The 17,194-nt window shown below is 34.8% G+C and overlaps 1 protein-coding gene across 1 annotated transcript in view; it reads left to right on the top strand.

Moving 5' to 3' along the window:
* Nucleotides 1-17,194, top strand: part of CNTN5 (contactin 5) — a 1,715,246-nt gene that overhangs the window by 1,601,279 nt on the left and 96,773 nt on the right. Inside the window, exon 17 of the mRNA XM_069080670.1 lies at nt 12,979-13,137. Coding sequence (XP_068936771.1) covers nt 12,979-13,137 — 159 coding nt within the window. The remainder of the gene's footprint in view (nt 1-12,978; nt 13,138-17,194) is intronic.

Below are 17,194 nucleotides of genomic sequence, written 5' to 3'. Positions count from 1 at the left end.
ATTTACAAATATAGCCCTCTTCCCTACTTCCTGAGCTATCTCTTTTGTAACAAAGTATAAAAAAAGAGAAATTCAGCAGTTCAACAAAACCAATGAACGTATCAGCTGGCCCTAAGAGTATATGTGGCAGCTATGTGACAGTAGACGGAACACCAAGCTTGGAATCAGGAAAACTCATTTCGTGCAATCAAATGTGGCTTCAGATACTTACTAGCTGTGTGACCCTGGTCAAGTCACTTAATCCTGTTGGCCTCAGTTTCCTCACTTGTAAAATGAACTGGAGAAGGAAATGGCAGACCACTCTAGTATGTTTGCCTAGAAAACCTCAAAAAATGGGATCACAGAGAATCAGACATAACTGAAACGACTGAACAAGAAGAGTCTACGTAATATTCTCTATCCATAATCATTCACCTGCATAATAAGGAGTGTATGGTTATAACTTTGGGGTTTTTTGAGCACATAAATTCATAGACTCCCTGATTTCGAGTGGAAGAAACTTTAGACAATCCAGTCAAACTCCTTCATTTTATAATCAGGAAACTGAGGCTTCAGAAAGTTAACTTGGACATGGTGACACAACAGTCAGAATTCAAGCCAATGTCCTCTGACTCCAAATTCAAAAACAGGAAGAAAAAAAATCTAAAGGTTTTCTTCCCTTCTTCTCCTCCTCCACTTTTTGCTTCTTCTCATTATTCCTTTCTTCCCCCTCCTCTTCCCCCTTCACTTACCCCTTTTCCTCCGCTCCTACTCTGAGAACATAATCAACTCTACCAAATCATCAGCAGGCTCAGATCAACTTGGTAAAATGACATTTTTATTAATCTCAGAAAATTATGACACAAAGTAAGTCTTGAATTATGCTTTGTTCTGGAGGTTATTTCTTTCAAGCCATCTCAAGCAATATGAGTGTTATTAGTAAACAACTTAAAATACAAAATCACTGTTGCCTGAGACATTCTATCACCTGAACCCCAACTATAAATAGAATCTATATTATTTTTCTCACAAACTTGGCTCCCAGAATGTTAAGCCAAACTAATAAGCAGCATTGATCACACATGACTATACCAGATAGGTGGCAATATAGACTCTTTGCCTATAATTCATCCATCATCAAGTGCATCTGTTACAAATGATCAAGCCTCTCAGGCTGCCATATTTAAATGTCCTTACTGTTATGTATTGTATCCATTTCTCCAAGTGAGTTAGAGTATCTTCAATATTTTTCCAAGTTTACCATCAGTCTATAAGAGCAATAATATGCCAGGCTGTACCAACAAGCTTATTGGCACGTTGGTATAACTCATCCCACAGTGGTATAGAAAAATATGTGAAAATGAGCCACTAGCCAGAAGGAAACCATTAAGAAAGTTCCATTTCTATGAATTCTATTTTCTCACCTCTAAGTTGTCCATTCCTGGTAAGTCAAACTCTTAGAAAGCAGTATTAGCTCTCTTTTCAGTCCCTAGACAACTACTGAATAACTCAGCTAATTAGGGGATGGAATTAATGAGGCAAAATGTGTGAGTTTATGTCCATAAAAGCCAGTTAGATAGTCTCTATTTCATGTCCAAAAATTCCACGTCTAACCCAAACGAACCATTTTGCAAAAGTCTGCTGTTAGGCACTAATGTGTGCAGACTATGAAAAAAAATTACAAACATGTACCTTCTCAAAAGATAGTATATTATTGCATTGGGACAGTAAGGAATACCTGAACTAGAATTTGTCTTAATACCTAGTACCCTGTGCAACATTAGTATCTTTTGTCTCTTTAGGGATACTAATTGTGTGGTAACTACTACTACTACTACTAATATTACTACTACTGCTACTATTATTACTAATATTACTACTACTACTGATAATAATAACAATAATGTAACATTTATATATTGCATGAAGCTATGAAAGCCACTATAAATACATTATTTCATCTGAGCTAATTTACTTCACAATACAATTATAAGGAATAAGTAATAAGCATATATATAAATAACTCTTAAGAAGAACATGCTGACAGAGGTTTAACAGTCTATATATTATTCTTTCTATACTAATTTCCATGGCAGAACTTTAATGAGTCACACACAATAAAGAGTTTAACAGATTTATAGAAGGCTTTCCAGAAACACCATGCCTGGCACAACGTAACTCCCCATACAGTACTTTCTTCAAAGATTCCTTTTATTCATCTGTCCTCAATTTTTATGTAATACTAACTTGAAACATTAATCCTATAAAATTTTCTTCAAGTCAGCATCTGGGTTAATCATGTTTTAAAAATAAATTATTTGAATTGCTTTAATAATTTTTTTTTCCACTTTGAACAATAAAGCATCTCTTTTTTTCCTTTCAGATATGATTTCTCTCAGTGGATGGACAGCATCACTTTTCTATTTGAATTTAGATACTATGGAAATATTTTAGTCATGTAAAAATTATTAAATACTTAGAGTTATTTCATTGCCTGGAATCATTGATTAATTTTTACTTAATCCAAAACTTGTTATAGTTGGGTAAATGCTTTCTGTATTTCCTAAAATGAAAAGTTAGAATCTATACAAAGGATATATAGCTATTCTCCCTGATCTAGGCACTTACTGATTGGACTCAGGCAAACAAAATTAAATGGAGAATTGAGGCAATTATTCTAGGTGTATAGGCCACCAACATGCCTTTATGATATATATTTGAATGTTTCAGATGACAAAGATTTAGGGACCATGAGTTGGATGATATCAGTTCTTTGAGAATCTTGAATACCCACAGCTTTAAAGGTTCATGATTGCTTACCAATAGTACACTTAAAATATGGCAATTCTCAAAATTTTTTGGTCTGTTATTACTTCTCTTACAAATTAAGCTTTATTTAAAATCAATGAAATTAAAGTTCCTATGGAATGAAATAACCAAAAGAAAATGACAGCGTTAATATTATTAAATATTACATTAAATTATATTAAATATTATAATAAAAACAGTTGGCCTTTACGTAGTGATTTAAGGTAAATATTTTTTAAATATCAAAAATATTTGATCCTCACAATAACCCTGGGAGGTAGAAGCTATTACTCTCCCCATTTTATAGATGAGAAAACTGAGGCAAACAGAGGTTAAATGATTTGCCCAGGGTTACAAGACTAGCAAGTGTCTGAAACAGGATTTGAACTCAGGTCTATCAATTCAAGTCTAGTGCTCTATCCATTGGTATTGCACAAGACCAGACAAGGACTATCTAGCAATCTCAGAGAAAATAGGACTGATCCAGAATCCATATTTAAAGAACTACTGCTGTGGTGTATTATAATAGTGATTTACTCACCAAATTGTCACAATTTGCATTTGTTCTGGCAAATATGGTAATCCCCAGATTTCAAAGGAGTAACCTGAATAAGCCCAAAGGTTTCTTCAGAGCATCTGCCCCTTTCTTTCATGATCCCTACTATTCCCTCTCCTCCAAATGCTATTGAAAATGAAAAAGAAACACCTTTCCTGAATTAAGCAAAGACAGAAGTACAGATAGAAAACAAAGTGAGAATGGGAAAAATATTAAGAAGAAGTAGCCAATATAGTATAATGCTCCGAAAACAACTGACATTCAGCTTGAATTGAGGAAATGTTGATGTCATTAGAGAAATTAGCACATTAAAATGGGGCACGGGTGGAGGGGGGGGGCAGAAAGACAGCATGAACTGATTACAACCATGTAGATATAGATGGGAATTTTTTAAATGTCTGCATGACTTCCTCAACATTTTTCTATGATTTCTCTCAAGACACATATACATGCTTTTAAAATTGTTGATCCAGACATGTAAAACATGAATAAGATTGAAAAATGAAGACCCAATGAAATAGTCAGTAAGACTATAGTGTTTTCAACATACAACGTCTTCATCAGTTAGGATTTACTTCCAACTTCCTTGACCTAAATAGCTTAATACAGTCAGCTAGTGGTCAAATGATTAGAGTGCTTTCCCTTTGGAGGATGTATGGGAGGGCATGATACAGGATAAGAATGTAGGAATTACTTATGATCTACAGTATTGCTGGGAACCCCCATATTGACAAGATAACAGATTACATGAAGGATAATAAAGGGTTTTTCTAAGGAAATCTACCAAACATAGAGGAGGAGTATGGTAGGAGCATTTAGATTGAGGATTAATGGAAGGAGAAATAGAAGCAGTATTGTGGTGGCTGCATATGATAGCCCCAAACCCACTTGCTTCTCTCTTAGGAATCACACAATGTCTGTTGTTTTATAGACAAAATATCCAGAGGACTAAAGAGTTATTTTTCTCATATGTTTTGCAATTTTGTTTGCAGTTTCAGAAATCACATAATGTTAAATGAAGATTTGATCATGATCTCCTAAACTATATCATTGAACATGGACAACCCAGATAATTCAGGCCAAAGTTTTGCTTTAGAGATTGCCTGTCTATGCTTATCTGATTCAGTAGTGGATGGTTATATCCATCTGGGCATTTGTTATACGCATGCCTACTCCAAGTGCTCTTCAGAAAGCATCTACACAAACTGTTTTCTTTTCATGCTGTATACTTCTATATCGGTTTTGTAGTCAATTGATTTTAAAATATAATTACATTACGATATCTTGACTTATTTGCCATCTTTACTTTAAATGGATTTAAATCAAAGATTTGCATGTGAATTGTTTTAAATCATATAAAAGTTTAATTTTTGCACATAAAGCAACTGGGGGTGGGTAAAAGCAAAGGAATTACAAAACCAAGTAAAAATTAAATTTAAAGTGAACATAATAATATTAAAATAAACAAAAAAGCATGAAAGCAGCTTGTTTTGGGATCAGAGAGGGTGTGGACAGCTGGTTCATTATCATGAAGCCAGAAAGATTGCTTGGCCAGGAGAATCAGTCTCAAGCATATCTGGACATGTATTACATACCAAAAATCAACAGTCTCAACCCTTCCTTCTCAGACTCCCAATTTAGGATTTCTACATAAGATGATAATGTTTATATAGATCTAGGAGAAAAGGAAAGAAATGGGAAGATAAATAAGTTATACAATGCTTAGAAACAGCAATATTACACCCCACAATCAACAAATTTCTATTAAACATCAGCTATGTTCTTGAATGCTAGTAGAAAGAATGAAATAACCCCTACTTACAATAAGCTCACTTTCTATAGATAAGACAGTAAATACATAGAAAACATATACTCACATAAATATAAAGCATATATGATAGTTCAGTACATAGGGGTGGCCTGGTGGCTCAGCAAGTAAGAGCACCGGCCCCAGTGTCGGGATGACCTGGGGGATCAAATCCGGGCTCAGATACTTAGCACCACACCCAGAAATAACTGGCTGTGTAACCTTGAGCAAGTTACTTAACCCTAATTGCTTTTAAAAAAAATAGTTTAGTACAACATAAGTTAGGAGTGTGGGTCCTAGCAATTTAAGGGTTTCATGCATAAAATATTGCCTGAACTTCATCTTTTTGAAGGTACTCTATGAGGCAGAGATAAGAAAGGAGTACATTCCAGGTATGGGATTTCTCTGCTCATGTAAAAGCTCATCAATAGAAGATGGAGTGTCGTGTGAGGCATAGAGAAAAAAAATTAACTAGGCCACAGAATGGAGTGGGAAGGAATGAATCCAATGAGCCTGAAAATATAGGGTGGAGCTAGGTTGTATGGAGACTTCAAAACCAGTAAGAGGACCCAAAATGCAATAGGAAGCCAAAGAAAGATATAATAAGTAGGTTTCCCCTTTCCTGAAAGTCCAATCTGATCCCTACCCATCAGACTTTGGAAGCTGAGTTGTCACCACAGACTTTTATGTGCTATTACAAATAAATTCTTTAGTATTAAATGTCTTCTGTGTTCATTATCCCATTATTCATCATTTAAGAAATTTATCATTCTACTCCATGTCAGGAAAAACACCAGCAGCTCTCAGACTGACACCAATTTGTTGAGTCCCAAGCTCCTTCTGTCTCTTTCCCACCTTGTTTCCCATTTTGCTTTTATTCTTAACCCTTTGGAATAGATCCATGACAAATGATCAGGAATTCTTATATATATATATATATATATATATATATATATATATATATATATATATATATATATATATATATATATATATAAACCAGACCCCCAACCTAGTAGCAACAAGAACTATGTATGTGATCAAAAGTTCATTTGATAAACATTTGGTTTATCAAACTAAAGGAGTAATTAAATGAATTTTAATTTAATATTACAAGTATTTGCATGATTAGCCAGTTAGTTGTGAGTTTTAAATTTATGCAAGGATATAGAGTGGAAGTCTTTAATCAGATGTGAAAAAATTTAATTCCACTTATATAATTGTCTATATTTAAACATATAACTGAAATAATGTTTGAGTGCTAACATACTAGTCATTGTCAGAGCATTTGGAGTAAGAAAAAAAAACACCTTGGTTCCAAGGTTTGCTACTCATTGCTCTGCTACTTATTCTATGACCTTGATAAGACACTTCCTTCTCAGGACCTTAGTTTCCTCACTGTAGACTAAGGGAGTTAGGGCAGGATGGCCTCCAATGATCTCATTACTACTAATTCCTTCATAAAATGAAGAAATTGGATGAGATGACCCTTGGTGCTTCCAAAGATATATAATTCAATTCAAAATTACTCAAGTAAACTATGATTTCTTAGCTCAATATCATGACTTCAGAATAACTATGAGAATTCTTGAGGTCATAAGAAGGTCTATTTTGTGCTCATGTGTATGTATATGTATTTTTTAATTTGCCTAATTTCCAAAAATCAGCTTTCTAAAAGAACAAGAAGATATTCTTTTTCAAGAGGAGAAAACTATTCTCAAGCTAAACATTATATCCATGAGATGAGTTAGTGTAAGTAGTAATGTACTCAGGTGTTTATTCAATACAAATTAATCTAATAACTGCTAGAGGAGTGGATGATCCACAAGAAGATGGCATCTCCACCAAGATTAAGTACATCACAGGGCATTTATGGGTGGTCATTTTCTGAACAAAGCTGACTAAGGAAAATTTGAGCAGACTCTGCATTTTTACTCTGAATTGTATATTCTCAAATAAAAATTTGATTTTTGGGGTCCTAAACAATAACAGCCCCAGGGAGAAAAGCTTCCCAGCTTTACTGTCCAGCTGACACTATGAATGATTACAGCTGAGCATAAAATTTAATGAGATTTTCACTAAGTGAGTGACATCTGCATAGCTCTTAGGTCCTGGCTTAGTTGTCACATATTTTTCATCATGGAGGCATTCATCCCTTATTAATTCACTTTTAAAGCAGCCTTGTATTAACTAATAAAGCATTTTCACCAACTTTTAACTCTCTGAAAAAGAATTAAACATCACCAATAAAGATATCTTTATGGAGGCTTAAAAATAAGAGTATATGGTCTAATGTAAATTTATATAAACTTCATATACTTAGAACTAAGTATTTTAAGTTTATGAACATTCAATATATAATATATTTCTGAAGGAGAATTTTTATTTAAAAAAAGAACTTAAGTACATACCCCAAATATGAACATATACTTTATAATATATTCTTAGATATTTTCTGCTAAATTTCCTAGGAGCAGAGATATGGTCATGTGGACAGTTGTAGTGCTATAAAAATAACATTTGTATAGCATTGTAATGTTTGCGAAGTACTTTACAATTATTATCTCTTTTAATCCTCACAACCCTGAGGATAGGTGCTCTTGGTATCATTATTTTACAGATAAAGTAACTGAGGCAAGCAAAGGTTAGATAACTTGTCCAGACTTACACATCTAGTAAATGTCAGATATGAGCTCAGATCTTGTTGACTCTATATTCAGAACTCTATCCACTTCATCACCTATTGCTTGTATACAGAAAAATTAATTGGGAGTCAGAAGACCCATTTCCAGGTCTTCCATTTACTGAGTGATTTATATGAGCCTTCCTTTTCCCATCTGTAAAATGGAAATAATAATACTGTACCACCTACCTCACAGTATTGTTTTGAAGAGCTAGAGAGAAAATGTATATAAAATACTCTATAAATACATTGTCATCATCTTGATATTTTCCCTTAGAGTTTAACACAGTACTTTGAAAATAATTTACTAAATACGTATTTGTTAAATGTAAATACCCATTTATCATGCAGAAATTTCAGTGCTCTTAAAAATAATGCAATTCAAAATAATTAAATAAAATGGGAGTTCACTTTGTACTCTACATAATAGTATTTACATATTGTTGAAATACCAAAAGCAGGCTTTTAGAACGTAGTTAAGTTGCATGAACTAAAAGGAGAGATGTCTAGTGATGCTCTAAAGTTCTAGTCATATTTCAGATAGTCAGTTAACTAGTATTTATTAGTGCCAACTATGTTCCAGGCACCATGCTAAGCACTAGAGATGCAAAGAAAGGCAAAAAAAAGTCCCTGCTTTAAAGGAACCCACAGACTAATAGGAAAGACAGCATGCAACCAACTATGTACAAACAAGATATATGTAGGAGACATAAATACAGCCTTCTGAACTTATATTGTTTTGATCACCCACAGTTGAATACATTGTACCTTGACTCCAACATACTGATGTCATTTTTGTCCTCTTCAAGAATGAGGGACAGCAACCAACCAAGGAGAAAATGGATATAATAATAGAGTAAAGGCACTAAGTTTAAGGAGAACTGAGAAAAGCTTCTTGTAGAAAGTAAGACTAGCTGAGACTTGAAGAAAGTCAAGGTACCTAGGAAACCAAGCAAAACTGTTTTGGGCACAGAGGACAGCCAGTGGGGAAAATACAGGGAGGCATGGGGGGGGGGGATCTTTACATCATAACAATTCTTTTGAATTTATAATATTCATACCTTTCAAGAAAAATGAATTCACAGGAGCACAGATCTAGAACTAGAATATACTTCATAGGTCATATGTTTCAATCCCATCATTTTACAGATGAGCAAACTGACATTCAGGAAAGTTAAGCGACTTACCAGCAGTAGTAAGCATCAGAGGCAAGATTTAAACTCAGACCCTCTGCCTCCAGAGTCACTGGACCACAGTATTCTGTAGGATTTTCTATTGCTTAAGGTATTGTGTAAACTTTCCAGTGAGATCTTCTGCTCTGAATTTATGACTACAGAATTTCATAACTACTTACACAATGCCAAATTACTAAGCCTTCCACACTAAGGTAGCTTTTATATACTTCGTAGCTATCTTTTATGTACCTACTTATTTATATGTTGTCTTCCCATTAGACTATAAACTCCTTGCAAATAGGAATCGTTTGTGTCTTTCTTTGTATGTCCAGCACTTAGCATAGTGTATGGCACATAAGAATTTAATAGGTGCTTATTGACTGATTTTTTAATAAATTAACTTATCATATCCATCAGTGTGATTGAGCCACCTTGATCAAATATAATCTTATATTTGGAAAGAATTTGAAAGATAATCCAGTCTAAAATTCCACATTTCATCCTATAGACAAAAACTTCAACAACATTACTAACAGATTTATCTAGGCTTTGAAAGAATAATTTTTAAATGGAATATTTTCACTAAAAGAATGATCCTAGAAGATCTATTATTCACTGAAATAAACATAAATAAAAACTTTGGAAGAAGATTTAAAATAGATTTGACATCTGTTCTGTGAAGTGTCAACCATACCAAATATATTTTGATACAATAAGTAAGAAGAAATTACAGTAATCCATATTCCAAGCAATCGGTAAATTGGTACTGTTTGTGGTTATTTTAGTGACAAATATTTCAGAAATGTTGGCATAAAATACTTCAGAGCCAGAGGATTAGTACGCAGATCATTACATATTTCTTTAAAATCAGAATTTATTTTTAAATTTCATACTAAATAATGTCTATACAACATGACCAAGTTATCATACATTCACTGACCAGATGACATCTTACTGGGTCCTCTTGGTTTTGTAGTGGTGGATCACTAAATAATCATATCAGCATACCAGTGACACAATTTGATCATTACACAGAGGGAAGAGTTTGTTTGCAACTCTGTAGATCCAGTGTTGGATTTCAATAAATGCCCTGATCCCATGTCCTAGGTATTAGTGCTTTCTCCATTCTCAGATATTCCTAGAACATTTGTGGGTTGTTGTTGTTTTTTTCCTTAGTCTCTTTTTTACTCTCTTCCTTCCAGCATGTTCAACTATAAATAAATTATAGCCCTCTGGGAGATTATAAGCTTCTTCAGGGCGAGGACTATTTCATTTTTGTCTTTGTTATCTTGAAGACCTAGGACAGGGCTTTGGTGCTTAACAAATATTTGTTGAGTAGAACTGAATTACTGTTGCATCAGAATAACATTACTAGAGGGATTTACTACCACCCGTAAATCTTGCTCCCGCAATGTTCAAGGTGTGTGAGGCTCTACTTTAGGGAAACTACGAATACAATTATAATACATTTCAAGAATGTCTTACATATGTTGCCTGATTTGATCCTCATGATAATCTGTGATGTAGGTGTTACAGGTATTGTTTTCCCCATTTTACTGATGGGAAAAGTAAGGGTTATTTAGGTCACTCAGTAAGTAGAACCAGAATTTGATCAAAGCATTTTTCAGGCTTTAATCTGATTTAGAAGATAGCCATTTAGTTCAATACTTCACTAGATATATCATCTCACTGATGTGGATCCGCTTTCCATTGGTGCCAATTCCAACCTTTATCATTTTGTGCAATTTATGTCTGTGTTTTCCTAGGGATTCTCCACAAAAGATCTAGATAACATGCTGGGTCTTTTTTTCTATTTTGTGAGTAATGGTGCAACATTTGATAAACCTTGACATTATCCAGAATTTCTTTTTTCTCATAAACTATTCTTGGGAAACACTTGAGATTTGTAATATTTTTTTAAACCCTGTTACATTTTAAACTCTTAATTTTTAAATTTTTTTTTTCATTGACCAAATACTTATTTTTCCCCCTCCCATCTACCCTAACCTACTGGGGAAAAAAGGAGAAAGAAAGGAAAGAAGAGAGAAAGGGAGCTTGGACTTAAAGTCAAGAAGGTTCAAGTTTAAATCCAGCCTCAGACATTTACTATTTATGTGAGCTTAGGCTTAATCTCTGCCTGCCTCTGCTTCCTCAGCTGCACCTACCTTGCAGGGTTGTTGTGAGAATCAAATGAGGTAATATTTGTAAAATACTCAGTGCAGTGTCTAGCACATAGTAGGTGCTCAATAAATTCTTGCTTGTTTCCTTCCCTCTTTTTTTTTCCTTCTTTCCTTTCTTCTACCAAGTGATGAATTGCCTTGGGCCATAGAAACTTGTGAATAACATTTACTAAGGTGAGAGAGGGAGAGGACATCTATATTGGAGGAAATAATTACAGATCCTTGAAGTAAATTTCTATTAGTAGTAATAAGAAAATCAATGATGATGATATGTTCAAAAAGTTATATTCATGAAAGGAAATGACTGCATTGTCCTCAGTGAGACTTGACCTTCTAAAATCCAATCTGAATACATGCTGTAAGCTTCACTACAACCAGGTATCTCAGATATATGAGTATCATTTTACATTTTCTTTATATTGGAAGTAAATATTAATTTTAGAACAAATACCTACATTTCAAAGTATTGTTTTATTTTAATGTTATTGGTAACTGTTGATTTTTTGGGTCAGTAATTCCTCAATATAACACACACACACACACACACACACACACTGAATTCTTCTTTATAACAAAGAATAATAGTGAGTTGCAAAGGCAACTCATAAAACAACCCTGACAAAATATGGAACATCCTGCACCCATAATCACCTTCTGCCAAAATTTGCTTCATCATATGTTCTCCGGAACCACCAAAGCATTGCTTCTAAGGAAAAACTGCCATGCATCATGTCATAGCCAGAAGATACTCTGTCTCAAAAGGTTTGCATACATAAATCAGTTTTGGGTAGACATCTCAACCAAGAACTGAATTCCAGCTGGTTGTAAATTCATTCATTAACGTCGTATTTGTACTCTGGTTATCATCTCTATTCCTTTGTTTCAAAAATGCTTCCATTATGATCATTGCTGTGTTTAGTAAGCTAAAAGTGCTTGATGATCACAAGTACGTATAATTGCTGACAGGCAACCATTATCATGAATAAAGAAGGGACCTGGGATCCAGGAAGAGCTTAACTCAAATCCTGCCATGTTACCCTGAGCAAGTCATTTCATCCCTTGGCAACTCTAAGATAACAAGTTGCAGATAAATTGCTAGTTTATCTCAGTGGAACTAGTTCCCAGATTAAAACCAAAGAAAGCCATATAAGAATTCTATCCTTAGATTTCACAAAAGAGACCCAAACCCTTTGATATTTTCCTAAAATAAGTTTCCAGTAAAGGCCATGGTCTTTCTTAAGGTGACACATAATTGGATCCTAATAACAAATTGACTAATAGTAAATCCCCATTCATAGGCATTAGCCCAAGTTCAGTCCTCTAGCCATAACACTTCATATGCCATGTGTTGACAATGTCTTAATGAAACCCAGAATTGTTTTTATTCCTAAGTGCTTTGCCTCAATCACCTTTAACTGCTGATTCTATAAACTGTGAGCTCCCTCAACAGCTTTAGTCAATATTGGCATTTATTTTCTGAGCTTTGCTTCTCATTCTTTTTCTTTCACTGTGAAATGTGATGTTAATTGCTGCTTGCCTCAAAGTATACAGTGAGAGACCAAATCAAATCTATAATTAATTTACCCCAGAAATCATGAATACCAACTGTATCCCAGGACTTGTACTGTCAATTTTGGTTATTAAATATGTATTTCATTAAGATGATTATATCCTTTGATCAGGCCCTTATTGGAAATGCTTCTCTTTATCATGACTCAATTAAAGTTCACAAAATTATTTCCCTAAAGCTATGTTTCCCTAGAACTGTATGTCTTGCTGTTTTCCTATAGGTCCTCCAGGTCCCCCTGGCATTGTGATTGTTGAAGAGATCACAGAGAACACAGCCACCCTGTCCTGGAGTCCTGCTGCAGACAATCATAGCCCCATTTCTTCTTACAATCTGCAAGCTCGAAGTCCTTTCTCCCTTGGCTGGCAGACAGTAAAAACAGGTAAGAGGGGCTATTGGAAAAAAAGAAAAAGGAAGAAAGGGAGAGGGAGAGAGATACAGAGAGAGAGAAAAAAAAAAGAAGGAAGGAAGGAAGGAAGGAAGGAAGGAAGGAAGGAAGGAAGGAAGGAAGGAAGGAAGGAAGGAAGGAAGGAAGGAAGGAAGGAAGGTGAATGAAAAATTATGGTACACGTTTACAATGTTCAAAGCCCTGGCTAAGTGCTAGGAATACAAAGAGAAAACCAAGGCAGTTCCTGCTCTCAGGAAGCTCACCTTCTAAAAGGAGAAAACAATATATAGGTAAAGTTTCAATTGCAAATCAAATACAAAGGCCAAAGGATAATAAAAGATAATTTTAAATGTCATTTCCATTAATAAAACCATAGTGGTTTCTGATATTGAACTATTAAATAAGCGAGAAGCAAGGCCCATGGTTTAAAGACCATACATACTGCTATTCCCAGAGTTCTGGGCTTTGCCTTTCTATTGGTGGCAGCTGGCCCAAGCATCCCCTTTTCCACATTGTTTTCTCTCCTTGATGATAACTGTAAGGGCCAAAGTAGAAGCAGGGCTGGTGGTGGTGGTGGTGGTGATGGTGGTGTGTGTATGTGTGTGTATTTGTATATATGGTAGGGGGGTGGGGGGGGTTGATGGAAAAAGAGGGCACTGCTATTGCTGAAACCCTTGGGCTCAAAGTCCTGGGCTCTCTCTACCAGGATCTGAAAGGAAATAGTTTGATTTGTCTGGCAAATGCTGCCTTCTGTTTTTTACCTCAGGGTGATTCACTGCTTCAGATAGGCCTGTAATCATGGGCCCTGCATTAGCTGGGAGTCATGGAAACTTAACTAATAAGATAAGGAATCTCATCAATATTGATATGAACATTTACTATTATTTTCTAGTTCTCATTTCTATTATTCTAAAAAAATAGGCACACCAAAGAATTCCTAACCCCTTTTGGCTAGAGACGTTCTCAAGTCAAGTTAAATAACAATTTATATCAGAAGTTCTACATTAATTCTTCATCATGGTGGGGAAAAAATTCTAAGTTCTTATACCAGTAGGAAAAAAAATTCCGGTGGATTCTCTCAAGTTAAAAAGGCTTCAGCTGTGATCTAATGGTCTTGATGACAATTTTTTTCTTCTGCAAAAGTTAGCTATGTAGAGATTTATCACCAATAAGTTAGCCTCTTGTAGAGCCAATGCAATATTTACAGTGCCCCAATCATGATAAAGACTGTGACTATAAGTATCACATGACGTTCGATAGCAAAATATGCCAAACTCTCCAGTGAAAGGATAAAGCTGAAGGATTTATTTAGACATCAGAAAACTGAATCCCAAAACCAGTAAGCCAATTTCATCATAGCACCAAAGACATTCAGAAGCCATAATAATGCTGAGAGCCATGACATCCTTTAGGCTTCCCACAAACCAATACATGATCAATATTTACTCACAAAACTCTCTATCACCTTGCCTACACTCCTTTGTCCCCAACTGTCTCCAACTGTCAGGCTAGCTCTCTACCAGTTTCCTGTGGGCTCTGCTTCTCCTCAGCAAACTCCTCCTACCACAGGCTCCATGTGACTGCATTCAGCCTATCAGGGGGCAGAGATTATCTTCACAGCAGGGAAGCTTCAAACTCCCCCCAGGTCTATTAAGCGGCAGGGAAGATCTTCAAATTCCCATTCCCATTACAGCTCTATATAATCTATTTTTTGGCCAAGGTTACTCACGAAATGGACCATTTTAAAAATCCCTCAGTTCTTTAAAATCCCCTTCTGTTTCCTTAATGATGGTGGTAAAGTAATAGGGAATGGAGAAGAGGGTGTTCAGAATCAGATAGTGGTTAGTCTCCAAACATTTATTTAACTTTTGATTCTTAATGCACAATTTTAATACATTGTAAGAGTCATTGAACCACATCTCCATTGATATTCTTACTATAAATTAAGTCATTTCCTAGAAGAGCTTAACTAATGAGAAATAGTCACCCCAATAAGTAGCCTGAAAGGGCCAGAAAGAATTTCAGCAAACAAACACAAACTTAGCCTCTTTGCCTTCAGTCATAAAAAAGACAATACTGGTTTAGAATACACATTATCTTAAAAAAAACATAATGGATGATGTCAGTACAAGCAAAATTGCTTAAAAGGGGGAGGGAGAAACTGGTTGAGAAAGTAAGCCTGCAGAGTCTGATATGAAACTCAGCTAAACCAGAGCATCCTAAAAATCATGTGTAGATGAAAGGAGGACAAGAGATGCACAGTAGAACAAGTCTTTCCATTTTTCTGTACTGACTTTTTTTTTCCACTCCAAAGGTAGTGGAGCAATGTTATTTAAAAGACACCACCTCAGTAATTTATTTAAGCAAGTAATAATGATGCTTAAGAAGATGAAGTCAGATTTATGGTGTAACCAAATCAAACAATAATATCAACAACAGCCTGAGTTTAGAGTCAAAAGATCTTATTTTGAGGCCCAGCTACTTACTAGCTGTGTGACATTGGGCAATTCAATTTCCTTCTCTGTTTCTCAACTTCCTCCTAACAACATGATCTCTAAAGTGTTTTTCAAGTCTAATTTTTTGTATTTATATGATCCACCAAGAAGAATTCTTTGATTTTCAAAACACTAAAGGCATTCATTTTAAGGTCTTTCCAAGGAATCTGTTTTCAAGGCTTCCTGGCAAAATTCCTAGTGACTTCAAGTATGGAAGGCATGGGTTTGAATCCTAACCCAGACACTTACTAGCTATGCAACTGTGGACAAATCATTTGAACCTTCTCAGCCTTAGTTTCCTTCTTTGTTATATAGGAATGGTAATAGCTGTAGCAGTTACCTTACAGAGTTATTGTGAAGGTAAAATCACTTGGTAACCCTTTAAGTTCCATATAAATATCAGTTATCATTTTTTTAAGCAATTGGGGTTAAGTAACTTGCTCAAGGCTACATAGCCAGTTATTTCTGGGTGTGGTGCTAAGTATCAGAGCCCAGATTCAATAATCCTCACACTGGGGCCGGTGCTCTTACTTGCTGTGCTACCTGGCCGCCCCTATCATTATTTTAAAGATATAAAAAAATTGCAGAAGATTCCAAAAGAATAGAAAAGATCACACAAGGTATGATCCTAAAAAAATTAAAATAAAAAGTCACAAAGAAAACATCAATCACTACTACATAAGCCACCTATAGAAAATTTTTATGAAACTTGTCTATGAACATGTGAATTAAATTAATTAAAAACAGGAAAAGAGAACAAGTAGGATTTTGTCATTTTTTATTGGTCAGTTTCTTTCTAGTGATAAAATTGATCCAGATGTTTAGAGTCTCTTAGATCACACTATGTCTATTATTTGTGAATATTTTAAAAAAATAAAAATAATTGGACCCTTTAGAAAAACATTTCTTTTTTCTTAAAGACTCCTCAAAGTTTCTCCTGCATATGTGACAATAGAATGAGTCTATAACAGATGTACCTATAGGAATGACTTTGTTGATTATCAATATAAAGTAAGGTACAAGACACAGTTTGCATAAACTCATCTAAAACTTTCTAGTTCTGTGGAGAATTCCTACAATCATAGAGTCAGTGTTCCCTACTGATGGTACAGTTGTCTGAATGCTTCTATTTACAAATGGCATTTTGCTCATTGTGTAATACCCTGAATAGACTTCTCAATGAAATCTACAATAATTTGAAATAGGTGGGTCTAAATACCCACATAAAAAAATAAAATGAGTGAAAAGCACACAAGGCCCAGATTAACATGCACAGTGATATGGGAAGCTCATTGACTTAGTATGTGTACATGCAGGTAAATGTATTTGTTTTGTTTTACTTTGACAGTTTGGTTTGGTATATTGGGGTTTTTTTGTTTGTTTTTTAGTTCAGACCTATGAGTTTATTAATATGGAGAACTCAAGTTATGGAAATATCTTCTTTCCTTCCTGTGCAAAATGACAATATTCCTATAACTTGAAGTCTTCAAGAACCCTGGCCATATAATGCCTATTGTAGAATAAACATTTAATAATTGTTCTATCTTACTGATGAT

Source organism: Petaurus breviceps, unplaced genomic scaffold (assembly GCF_028583685.1).
Source record: "Petaurus breviceps papuanus isolate PSGF00001 unplaced genomic scaffold, PetGlider_PUasm1.0 91133, whole genome shotgun sequence".
Lineage (NCBI taxonomy): Eukaryota > Metazoa > Chordata > Mammalia > Diprotodontia > Petauridae > Petaurus > Petaurus breviceps.
Note: the sequence above shows the minus strand (reverse complement) of the source record. Positions and strands in the feature narration are given on the sequence as shown.